This window comes from Oncorhynchus mykiss, chromosome 16 (assembly GCF_013265735.2).
Source record: "Oncorhynchus mykiss isolate Arlee chromosome 16, USDA_OmykA_1.1, whole genome shotgun sequence".
Lineage (NCBI taxonomy): Eukaryota > Metazoa > Chordata > Actinopteri > Salmoniformes > Salmonidae > Oncorhynchus > Oncorhynchus mykiss.
Window position 1 is genome coordinate 6,975,656 of NC_048580.1, and position 13,549 is coordinate 6,989,204.

The 13,549-nt window shown below is 40.8% G+C and overlaps 1 protein-coding gene across 2 annotated transcripts in view; it reads right to left on the bottom strand.

Moving 5' to 3' along the window:
- Nucleotides 1–583: 583 nt before the first annotated feature.
- LOC110491283 (vesicle transport protein SFT2A) overlaps nucleotides 584–13,549 on the bottom strand; it is a 44,416-nt gene continuing 31,450 nt past the window's right edge. For both annotated transcript variants that reach the window (XM_036946059.1, XM_036946060.1), the window contains one exon: nucleotides 584–4,111. In XM_036946059.1, coding sequence (XP_036801954.1) covers nucleotides 3,953–4,111 — 159 coding nt within the window. In that variant the 3' untranslated portion in view covers nucleotides 584–3,952. The remainder of the gene's footprint in view (nucleotides 4,112–13,549) is intronic.

The window sequence follows — 13,549 nt, forward strand, 5'->3', positions numbered from 1 at the left end:
TTGTATTCGGCACGTGACAAATAACTTTTGATTTTATAGGGACCATTTTTGGTATGTAACCATTGATTCTTGACTAATATAACTTATTAGTTATATGCTCACGAGCATAGTTTAACTGTCATACCCCAGCAGAACCCAAACTTAAACAAAATATGATTAAAACTATAATTTTGATATAATGGATGGTCAGACCTTGCATCCGTTGCTCTGTCTATGAATTTGAGACTGGTTACATTTCTCCATCCCTCTGCTTTTTACTCAAAACAGTGGCAGGGATTAGGATTGTTGTTGTTTCAACAGCTGATTGGCCCTTTAATTGTATGCCATTGGCTTCTCACATACATTGATCTGTAATAGCCAGTCCTACACACTGTTTTGTTTTCCATTTTGTGTGAATCATTTCTCAATTATAAAAAGGTACATTGTTTGGCTATTTCTAGTAATATGTGACCAGAACAGACTTTGAGCGAGACCAGCAGTAGAGATTCAAAACACACACTCAGAACAAGTCATGATCACAATACAAGACAACGAGTAATGATGATTTGCCTAGTTAAATCAAAAACAAATACAATACAAATAATAATTTAGCACAGAAATGTTCTTTATTTATTTAACTGTCACTAACCACATACAGCAGATAAAAAAAGCTGATGATCGCATGAGTTTAAACATGGAAAGACAGTCTGGCTGGGGTGGGTGGGGTGGGGTGGGTGCGGTGACAAACCTGATTACTGTATTGAGTTGAGATTTTCCTTTCTTGTCCTCCTAGTCAACTTCTTCGTGCACATTCACTCTCAAAGAAGCTCAACGAAACAAACAACTGTCCTTCCTCGATCCCAAAATAACAGAAATGGTAGAAACCAACGGGATATCTCACCAGATCAGGGGGGTTTGGTTCAGGGGCCTTTTTGTTGTTGTTGTTGTTGTTTTCTTCTCAAAGTCATCATAATTGAATGGACAAAAACAGACTCACATTCACAACAACAACAACAACAACACAAATATTGGTCCTCCATCCAAAGAAAGGACATGACTAGAGATGTAGGTTTCCTCCCTCTCCCAGATGACTCTGATAGTCACAGTGAGCCTAAAAGCTTAGCTGAACCCCCTGCCAAGCCAAGCCCCTGTAAATGAGTCCCAAATGGCGCCCTATTCCCTATATAGTGCACTACTTTACACCATGGCACCGTAGAGTATCCCATCGGGTTCTGGTCAAAAGTAGTGCACCATATAGGGAATAGGGGGCCATTTGGGATGCATACTGGAACTAGTGCTACTGAAAGGAGATTTAATGTTTATATTAAAAGCCTGATCCATGATCACACTACTAATGAAACATTGTTATAGAATTCCATAAGACTGGGTATGTGCCGGGTAAACACCATAGGCATCGATCACGTACTCCCGGTGATAAAATATGGTTCATCATAAAAACATATAAAAGGTTCTATGCTCAGATAGATGTCATCCCTAAAGAACCTCTACGGTTCCATATATAGAACCCCAAATCGAACATTTGTTCCGAGTGTATAAAGAAAGCACCTGGAGAGGGATGTCTAAAAACCTGTGTGTTAGGTCACGTAGAGCTACGTAAGAAGCGAACAGGATATGTCTAAGAGTACCACACGAAATAACACAAAAGATTTATGACACATCTTAAAAGGTTTGTTATTGTTTTTCTTAAAAGAGCAAATGAAGCATCTCTCCTCACCCAGAGCTTTCTCTCTTTGTTGTGGGTTAAGGCCACTCATTGTATTGGGCCAATCCAGGAAAAAGTCCCCTCCTCCCCTTTGAACCATACTACCTCTGACAGGAGAGGCGTGGAGGCAGACCGACCAGGGTGTCCTGTGACACTACTGTCTGAAATCCCTCATTACCATAATGGACCATGTGACCATGGATGCTCCCGTTGGGAATACGGAGGAGGAGCAGCAGAGGGGTAATTCCTAGTTCCCGTGGTTGTCGTAGCAACCACATCCTCCTTTCAGAATCCCATTCCAGAGGGCTCCAGCTTATTCCGAAGTTGTTTAGATTTAGAATTAACCACACAATGCCCACATGACAATAGCATTGGTCCCAAATCTGTTTTCACTTCCCGTCCTTGCCATATATATTTATTGTGACAATGACCATAGACGTTGCGAAGACAGCACAAACCGCTAGATATGGGACCAGGCGAATATAAAAAAAACTATGGGGTAGTGTAGTAGGTAATTAGGTTAAGATTACACAGAACAGAAGGACGGAAGTGACTGAGTCAGAAGGTCTCAAACTGCATCTTAACTAGAGAAACAAAGAGAGCTCGTTTACAGGCAATTGGGCTTTGAGCTGAAGGAGTAAGAGAGGAGATGATGTATGTCACTCACTGCACACATGTTGATCTGGGTCTTGTTCAGTAGGCATCAAACGGAAGAAAACATACTGAAATGGAGAGGGATTTGTCCAATAAGAAATGTCTTTTTTTTTCTCTCCCCAGTTGCAAAGCATTGTGAAACATTTTGCTAGGGTTTGCACTAATGAACACAAGCCAGCGGTACAGTAGCTCCTTTCCCTTTGTTGTCCTTGGCTGAGAAAAGCCAAGAGAGGGATGTGGGTTTAATGTGATGTGATCGTCTATCTGTCTGTCGCCCCAGGCAGGGCACGCCAGGATACTGTAGTTATCCATTAAGAATTTAGTAACATAACACAATTTGAGTCTAATCAGCCACATTACTTACATGTCACTGACTTGGACACATGGGGCGAGGAGATACAATGTGTTTCAAGGAATCACTCACATACGCATGGTTGTGCACGCACGCACGCACGCACACGCGTCTTCTGCATTTTAGGAAATGAAGAACACACACGCACACTCTAAAAACATATAAGCATGACACCAACATTTAAAGGAAAACTCCACCCCAAAACTATATTTTGGTATTTGTTTCATTAGTCCTAAAACGTTTTGCTCGTCAGCAATCAAGTTTTCAAGATATGTAACTTTTAAAATACAGAAATAATCCCCGTATGATGCATTTTGCATCATATGATGCTGCGTTTTACATATCTTGAAAACCTGATTGCTGAAAAGAAAAACATTTTTAGGACTATGACAACAATGGACTAATGAAACAAATACCAAAAGAGAGTTTATGGGTGGAATTTTCCCTTTAAGGCCGAACTAAGTTGGAGAGCAGTTTCAAAATGAAAACATTTCTTCATTTTATTCATCAAAAAAAATAGACCGTCATATTCCATTCTTCTGAAGATGGAAAACTTAATGTTAAAATATCATCAAATCGTATTGTCATGAGACAAAATACAAAGTAGAAAAAGGTAAGGCATTGAGTTGTATTTTCAGCATCATATTGCAAAATGTCTATAGATCTTTCCCTGCTCTGAACGAAACAAGATATAAAATAGGTCTACTTGCAGGATACGGGGGTCAATTCGAATTGAAGGCAGTCAATTCAGGAAATAAGCTTAACTTCCAATTCAAGAATTGAAAAAGGCATATTTTAATGACTTCTCAAACTGAAAAGTAAAAGCTATTTATTTTGAGAGTTGTAAAATGTTTTCATTTTAAAATTCAAAGTCACTTCCTGAATTGACTGCCTTCAATTCCACTTGACCCCAATCCTGTGTTTTTGGATGATATATATAAAAAATATATATATATATTTGAATTTCAAGCATTCACCTCTCTCTCTCAACAGAAGCATAAACACACTTTAAACGACAGACCCAATCTGAGAGTAACAAATAAACAAAAGGTTAAATAAGCATCAATCAGGGTCAATTCAGGAAGTAAACCAATTCCAATTCCGAATTTCAGTCTACTTCCTGAATTAACTGAATTGAAATGGAATTGGCCCCAACCCTGATAACCATAATATGAATAAACATTAGTTTCAGATAACTGCTAACATGATTATACAACTATTGGAAATATTAATGATTCACAGTATCAAAACAGCAATGAAAAGGAAAAATACAAAATATCTCTCTGTTGTCTTTGCATATTTGGGACCAGTCTTGTGATTTCATAGTATTTGAACCCAGACCCGGGAGAGCACTGTCCGTTCTCTAACTCAGACAGCTGTTGAAAACCTTTATCACTGCATCTCTGGAGAAAAAGGAGAAGACAGGGGAACAGAAGGGGATACATGACAACAAATATTTCACGATCAATCCAATATCAATCTTTATGATCAATAGAACATAGTAGGTTCTCTCTTATCTGATACAGTAGGTTATATCTGTTGTCTGATACAGTAGGTTCTCTTTTTCTAACCTACTGTATCAGATATAACCTACTGTATCAGATAACAGATCTAACCTACTGTATCAGATATAACCTACTGTATCAGATATAACCTACTGTAACTCTGTTATCTGATATCTCTGTTATCTGATACAGTAGGTTCTCTTAATACAGTAGGTTCTCTGTTATCAGATATAACCTACTGTATCAGACAACAGATATAACCTACAGTATCAGAAAACCGATATAACCTACTGTATCAGGCAGCAGATATAACCTACTGTATCAGACAGAGAGAACCTACTGTATCGGACATCAGATAACAGATATAACCTACTGTATTAGACAGTAGATATAACCTACTGTATTAGACAGTAGATATAACCTACTGTATTAGACAGTAGATATAACCTACTGTATTAGACAGTAGATATAACCTACTGTATTAGACAGATATAACCTACTGTATTAGACAGTATATATAACCTACTGTATTAGACAGTAGATATAACCTACTGTATTAAGATGTCTGATACAGTAGGTTATATATGTTATCTGATACAGTAGGTTATATCTGCTGCCTGATACAGTAGGTTATATCTGATACAGTAGGTTATATCTGTTATCTGATACAGTAGGTTAGATCTGTTACAGTAGGTTATACATGTTATCTGATACAGTAGGTTATATCTGTTACAGTAGGTTATATCTGTTATCTGATACAGTAGGTTAGATCTGTTACAGTAGGTTATATATGTTATCTGATACAGTAGGTTATATCTGCTGCCTGATACAGTAGGTTATATCTGTTATCTGATACAGTAGGTTATATCTGTTACAGTAGGTTATATCTGTTATCTGATACAGTAGGTTATATCTGTTACAGTAGGTTATATCTGTTATCTGTTACAGTCGGTTATATATGTTACAGTAGGTTATATCTGCTGCCTGATACAGTAGGTTATATCTGTTACAGTAGTTTACATCTGCTGCCTGATACAGTAGGTTATATCTGCTGCCTAAAACAGTAGGTTATATATGTTACAGTAGGTTATATCTGATACAGTAGGTTATATCTGCTGCCTGATACAGTAGGTTATATCTGTTACAGTAGGTTATATCTGCTGCCTGATACAGTAGGTTATATATGTTACAGTAGGTTATATCTGATACAGTAGGTTATATCTGCTGCCTGTTACAGTAGGTTATATCTGATACAGTAGGTTATATCTGATACAGTAGGTTAGATCTGTTATCTGATACAGTAGGTTATATCTGATACAGTAGGTTAGATCTGTTACAGTAGGTTATATCTGTTATCTGATACAGTAGGTTAGATCTGTTATCTGTTACAGTAGGTTATATCTGATACAGTAGGTTAGATCTGTTACAGTAGGTTATATCTGTTATCTGATACAGTAGGTTATATCTGCTGCCTGATACAGTAGGTTATATCTGTTATCTGATACAGTAGGTTATATCTGTTACAGTAGGTTATATCTGTTATCTGTTACAGTAGGTTATATCTGTTACAGTAGGTTATATGTGCTGCCTGATACAGTAGGTTATATCTGTTACAGTAGGTTATATCTGCTGCCTGATACAGTAGGTTATATCTGTTATCTGATACAGTAGGTTATATCTGCTGCCTGATACAGTAGGTTATATCTGTTACAGTAGGTTATATCTGCTGCCTGATACAGTAGGTTATATCTGTTACAGTAGGTTATATCTGCTGCCTGATACAGTAGGTTATATCTGTTATCTGTTACAGTAGGTTATATCTGTTATCTGATGTCCGATACAGTAGGTTCTCTCTGTCTGATACAGTAGGTTATATCTGCTGCCTGATACAGTAGGTTATATCGGTTTTCTGATACTGTAGGTTATATCTGTTGTCTGATACAGTAGGTTATATCTGTTACAGTAGGTTATATCTGCTGCCTGATACAGTAGGTTATATCGGTTTTCTGATACTGTAGGTTATATCTGTTGTCTGATACAGTAGGTTATATCTGTTACAGTAGGTTATATCTGCTGCCTGATACAGTAGGTTATATATGTTACAGTAGGTTATATCTGCTGCCTGATACAGTAGGTTATATCTGTTATCTGTTACAGTAGGTTATATCTGCTGCCTGATACAGTAGGTTATATCTGTTACAGTAGGTTATATCTGCTGCCTGATACAGTAGGTTATATCTGACACAGTAGGTTATATCTGATACAGTAGGTTATATCTGTTATCTGATACAGTAGGTTATATCTGATACAGTAGGTTATATCTGCTGCCTGATACAGTAGGTTATATCTGTTACAGTAGGTTGTATCTGTTATCTGATACAGTAGGTTATATCTGATACAGTAGGTTATATCTGTTATCTGATACAGTAGGTTATATCTGTTACAGTAGGTTATATCTGCTGCCTGATACAGTAGGTTATATCTGTTGTCTGATACAGTAGGTTATATCTGCTGCCTGATACAGTAGGTTATATCTGTTACAGTAGGTTGTATCTGTTATCTGATACAGTAGGTTATATCTGTTACAGTAGGTTATATCTGCTGCCTGATACAGTAGGTTATATCTGTTACAGTAGGTTATATCTGCTGCCTGATACAGTAGGTTATATCTGTTATCTGATACAGTAGGTTATATCTGCTGTCTGATACAGTAGGTTATATCTGTTACAGTAGGTTGTATCTGTTATCTGATACAGTAGGTTATATCTGCTGCCTGATACAGTAGGTTATATCTGCTGTCTGATACAGTAGGTTATATCTGTTACAGTAGGTTATATCTGCTGCCTGATACAGTAGGTTATATCTGTTATCTGATACAGTAGGTTATATCTGCTGCCTGATACAGTAGGTTATATCTGCTGTCTGATACAGTAGGTTATATCTGCTGCCTGATACAGTAGGTTATATCTGTTACAGTAGGTTGTATCTGTTATCTGATACAGTAGGTTATATCTGTTACAGTAGGTTATATCTGCTGCCTGATACAGTAGGTTATATCTGAATAATTTGCCTGAACAAAAACAACAAAATAATGATGAAAGCAATAGTTATAATTCAGTCATTTATTTATTCCTTCATTCTAGTATTTAGGGTTTTAAAGATGGTTATCCTACCCACCACATGCCTTTTACCTTGTTGATAACAATTCCAGTATATATCTCATCTGGAAAGTTGCTACTACACTATCGCTATTACATGAATCCTTTGTTGTTTTGGGCGTGGCTCATGCATATTTAATGATGTTTTGGCGGGAAAGTGACGCCCCCACCCCCCCCTTAACACACTCCAGGTATTGGAATGATGAAGCGTCGCAACCATGAATCGCCATGGCAACAGCAGAAAACGGTCCCCTCCTCCATCTCTCTCTTCCACTTTCCCCCCTCATTCTTTCTTTCTCTGTGTCAACTGCTCTCTCTCTATCCCCTATCCATGTGTTGCTAAGCAGACTTCACTTTCCTGCCACCCTCAACAGCTACTGGAGGAGAGGTGAAGCTGAACCAGCTAAGGTTAAAAGGAGAGAGGGAGGGATTAATCATAAGACAGACAGACAGAGACAGCGAGAGAGACAGCGAGAGAGACAGCGAGAGAGACAGCGAGAGAGACAGCGAGAGAGACAGCGAGAGAGACAGCGAGAGAGACAGCGAGAGAGAGACAGCGAGAGAGACAGCGAGAGAGACAGCGAGAGAGACAGCGAGAGAGACAGCGAGAGAGACAGCGAGAGAGAGACAGCGAGAGAGAGACAGAGAGAGAGAGCGACACAGAGAGAGCGACACAGAGAGAGCGACACAGAGAGAGAGAGACAGAGAGAGACAGAGAGAGAGAGACAGAGAGAGAGACAGAGAGAGAGACAGAGAGAGACAGAGAGAGAGACAGAGAGAGAGACAGAGAGAGAGACAGAGAGAGAGACAGAGAGAGAGACAGAGAGAGAGAGAAAGCGAGGAGGCACAAGATGGTTGGTGGAAAAGACTGGTGACTCTCATTGTGATTCTCTGATTTGCAGTGAGCTCACCCACCTTCACATAAAGACACACCGCCCCTGATACACTCCACCTCCTTCCCATCTTTCCTCTACAATGAAAGCAACACACCGCTATTTTAGCACCCGGCTTCCTAAAAACACACCACATAAATAAATGATAATTTAGTGAAATGATGAAACACCGGCGCAACCGACTACTCCAGGATACCTCAGATAAACTGTATCTTAAATAGCACCTTATTGCCTAGGATAACCTATGGGCCCCGGTCAAAAGGAGTGCACTAAATAGGGAATAGGGGGCCGTTTGGGACACAACCCATAGTGACCCCAGCTGAAGTATTAGAAAGAGCAGATGCAGCAGGTTTAACCAGGGACTGGGGAGAGCCTCCCCCGAGAGGGGATATATATACACCTATATATAGTATCAACAGAGTAAAACACATTAAAGGATCAGCTTGGGCTACATTAGTGTTGGGAGTGATGATGTGGTCAACACAGACCAACACCAAAGTTAGCATGACGGACCACACAGACTGGAGACGGGAGGTAGTACTGTGGAATTAGGGGGAAGTACTGTGGAATTAAGGGGACGTACTGTGGAATTGGGGGACGTACTGTGGAATTGGGGGACGTACTGTGGAATTGGGGGAAGTACTGTGGAATTGGGGGACGTACTGTGGAATTGGGGGACGTACTGTGGAATTGGGGGACGTACTGTGGAATTGGGGGGAAGTACTGTGGAATTGGGGGACGTACTGTGGAATTGGGGGACGTACTGTGGAATTGGGGGACGTACTGTGGAATTGGGGGACGTACTGTGGAATTGGGGGACGTACTGTGGAATTGGGGGACGTACTGTGGAATTGGGGGACGTACTGTGGAATTGGGGGACGTACTGTGGAATTGGGGGACGTACTGTGGAATTGGGGGACGTACTGTGGAATTGGGGGAAGTACTGTGGAATTGGGGGGACGTACTGTGGAATTGGGGGACGTACTGTGGAATTGGGGGACGTACTGTGGAATTGGGGGACGTACTGTGGAATTGGGGGACGTACTGTGGAATTGGGGGACGTACTGTGGAATTGGGGGACGTACTGTGGAATTGGGGGACGTACTGTGGAATTGGGGGACGTACTGTGGAATTGGGGGACGTACTGTGGAATTGGGGGACGTACTGTGGAATTGGGGGAAGTACTGTGGAATTGGGGGAAGTACTGTGGAATTAGGGGAAGTACTGTGGAATTGGGGGAAGTACTGTGGAATTAGGGGAAGTACTGTGGAATTGGGGGAAGTACTGTGGAATTGGGGGAAGTACTGTGGAATTGGGGGAAGTACTGTGGAATTGGGGGAAGTACTGTGGAATTGGGGGAAGTACTGTGGAATTAGGGGTTAATTTCTGTAAATAACAATTTTGAATGTTAACTCAAATAAATCATGCATTAGGTTATTCAAAGGGAAACGGCACCAGTTGGGATGTGGGTTAACCCTAGCTATCAATGCAACAAAAAAAGACTTAACCGCCTCACCTGGTTAAATAAAGGTAATATAAAATAAATAAAAGGTGAACATTACGTTCGAAAGGGAATACTTTAAAACATCCCATAATCTAAATATTACTCAACCTGCGTAATAACAAATGAACACAGAACACCAGCCTAAATGAAAACAACAGAGAGCACCAGCCTAAATGAAAACAACAGAGAGCACCAGCCTAAATGAAAAGAACAGAGAGCACCAGCCTAAATGAAAACAACAGAGAGCACCAGTCTAAATGAAAAGAACAGAGAGCACCAGCCTAAATGAAAACAACAGAGAGCACCAGCCTAAATGAAAACAACAGAGAGCACCAGTCTAAATGAAAAGAACAGAGAGCACCAGCCTAAATGAAAACAACAGAGAACACCAGCCTAAATGAAAACAACAGAGAGCACCAGCCTAAATGAAAACAGAGAGCACCAGCCTAAATGAAAACAACAGAGAACACCAGTCTAAATGAAAAGAACAGAGAGCACCAGCCTAAATGAAAACAGAGAGCACCAGCCTAAATGAAAACAACAGAGAGCACCAATCTAAATGAAAACAACAGAGAGCACCAGCCTAAATGAAAACAACAGAGAGCACCAGCCTAAATGAAAACAACAGAGAGCACCAATCTAAATGAAAACAACAGAGAGCACCAGCCTAAATGAAAACAACAGAGAGCACCAGCCTAAATGAAAACAACAGAGAGCACCAGCCTAAATGAAAACAACAGAGAGCACCAGCCTAAATGAAAACAACAGAGAGCACCAGTCTAAATGAAAAGAACAGAGAGCACCAGCCTAAATGAAAACAACAGAGAACACCAGCCTAAATGAAAACAACAGAGAGCACCAGCCTAAATGAAAACAGAGAGCACCAGCCTAAATGAAAACAACAGAGAACACCAGTCTAAATGAAAAGAACAGAGAGCACCAGCCTAAATGAAAACAGAGAGCACCAGCCTAAATGAAAACAACAGAGAGCACCAATCTAAATGAAAACAACAGAGAGCACCAGCCTAAATGAAAACAACAGAGAGCACCAGCCTAAATGAAAACAACAGAGAGCACCAATCTAAATGAAAACAACAGAGAGCACCAGCCTAAATGAAAACAACAGAGAGCACCAGCCTAAATGAAAACAACAGAGAGCACCAGCCTAAATGAAAACAACAGAGAGCACCAGCCTAAATGAAAACAACAGAGAGCACCAGCCTAAATGAAAACAACAGAGAGCACCAATCTAAATGAAAACAACAGAGAGCACCAGCCTAAATGAAAACAACAGAGAGCACCAGCCTAAATGAAAACAACAGAGAGCACCAGCCTAAATGAAAACAACAGAGAGCACCAGCCTAAATGAAAACAACAGAGAGCACCAGCCTAAATGAAAACAACAGAGAGCACCAGCCTAAATGAAAACAACAGAGAGCACCAGCCTAAATGAAAACAACAGAGAGCACCAATCTAAATGAAAACAACAGAGAGCACCAATCTAAATGAAAACAACAGAGAGCACCAGCCTAAATGAAAACAACAGAGAGCACCAATCTAAATGAAAACAACAGAGAGCACCAATCTAAATGAAAACCACACAGAGCACCAATCTAAATGAAAACAACAGAACACCAGTCTAAATGAAAACAACAGAGAACACCAGCCTAAATGAAAACAGAGATTTAAACCAAGAGGTTTGGGGGACAGAATGATTTACTGGCAGAAACCAGAAACCTGTGAGTCTCTAAGAACTGAGTGTAACAATAAAATAATGGAAATACGGAACACAAGCCCTGAAGGGTTCTGACACGGGTCCCAACAACGAGCGTACCTGTGGGTTATACGTAAAACAACCATCTATTCCTTCTATCAATTTATTCCATTTCTACACATACAGTGCAGTCTACAGTTACACTTCCTCTAGTCTATACAGTACTGTACAGATTCAGTATGACAGGAGTGGAGAGGCTAACGTCCTTTGTCTTCCCTCTCCGCCACAGAAACGTACGTGTGTGGTGTGAGAGTAGGACAGGGGTGAAAGGTGCTCAAACCTTCCACGGCAGGGTAACCTAGTGGTTAGAGTGTTGGACTAGTAACCAAGTGAAGGTTGCAAGTTCAAACCCCCGAGCTGACAAGGTACAAATCTGTCGTTCTGCCCCACTGTTCCTAGGCCGTCATTGAAAATAAGAATGAGTTCTTAACTGACTTGCCTAGTTAAATAAAGGTTAAATAAAGGTTACATTTTTTAAAAATCAATAAATAGAAGGAGAGAAACCTCTAGCTCAGGCTAAACAAGCCTTGCCTTTTTCCTAAGGAGGTGTAAGGGCGGACACCAGGGTGGGGGAGGGGGAAGAGACTCAATTTGTCTGTGTTTAATTCTCTCCTTTACCAAGACAGAAATCACCACTAAAGTCAACTCTCAGGGGGTTCAGGCAGAGCTTAGCGCTGACGATATTATGAAGGCTAGTCAAAACAAACATACATACATGTTTTCAAAAATCTATTTTCTAAAAAGGATAATTATATTTTACCGTTAATATAAAGCATTGGTAGAGCTGGGGTGGGGGGGGGGGGGGGGGGGGGGACTGAAACAACAAGCTGCCATCTGCGTGGAGAGCTGTGATGAGCTCTGTGGGTTGAGGGCTTTGTCCTAAAGGGCACTATGTTCCCTACGTAGTGCGTTACTTTCCCATAGGCCCCCTGTAGAAAATAGGGAGTCTTTTAGGATGCACCCTGGGGGATTAGCACCATATGGTGGAACCAAACAGCAGGGTGTGTAGAAGTAAATATAAAACCTGTTTTTTTTTTGTTTTTTTTAAATCAGGGATCAGGGAGTGTTTGTGTTTAGCTCAGCAAAGAATTGTACCATTTGTAGATGGACGGCTGCTGCTCTTAAATTTAAAAGTCAGTGTGTGTGTGTGTGTGTGTGTGTCTGTGTGTGTGTGTGTGTCTGTGTGTGTGTGTGTGTCTGGGATTGTCATTATCCCTTTACGTGGTCCACAAGGTTTGTGTCAACTAAACAACATGTCCACTGGATCACGTTATGACAGAGCCTCGCGTCACACAACCAGTCAGTGATGTCAGACAGAGAAATAAACAGGAACTTGGCAGCGCTGAACGCCAAGTTGTTCTGTGTAGTAAAACTAACAACACTGTAATTCATAGTTCTCACATTGTTGTTAGCTATATACCAAAGTACACGATATAAGTAGCAGCTTTCCCCCCGTGCTCCAGACCTAGCCTGCAGGGCACAGGGTGACGGGTAGGGTCGACCCACTGGGTTCCACACATCACACCAGATGAGGTTAGTCTTCTAACCAGGGACCACTGAAGGTATAGGAACACACAGTCTTCTAACCAGGGACCACTAAAGGTATAGGAACACAGTGTCTTCTAACCAGGGACCACTAGAGGTATAGTATAGGAACACAGTCTTCTAACCAGGGACCACTAAAGGTATAGGAACACACAGTCTTCTAACCAGGGACCACTAAAGGTATAGGAACACACAGTCTTCTAACCAGGGACCACTAAAGGTATAGGAACACACAGTCTTCTAACTGGGGACCACTAAAGGTATAGGAACACACAGTCTTCTAACCAGGGACCACTAAAGGTATAGGAACACAGTGTCTTCTAACCAGGGACCACTAAAGGTATAGGAACACACAGTCTTCTAACCAGGGACCACTAAAGGTATAGGAACACACAGTCTTCTAACCAGGGACCACTAAAGGTATAGGAACACAGTGTCTTCTAACCAGGGACCACTAAAGGT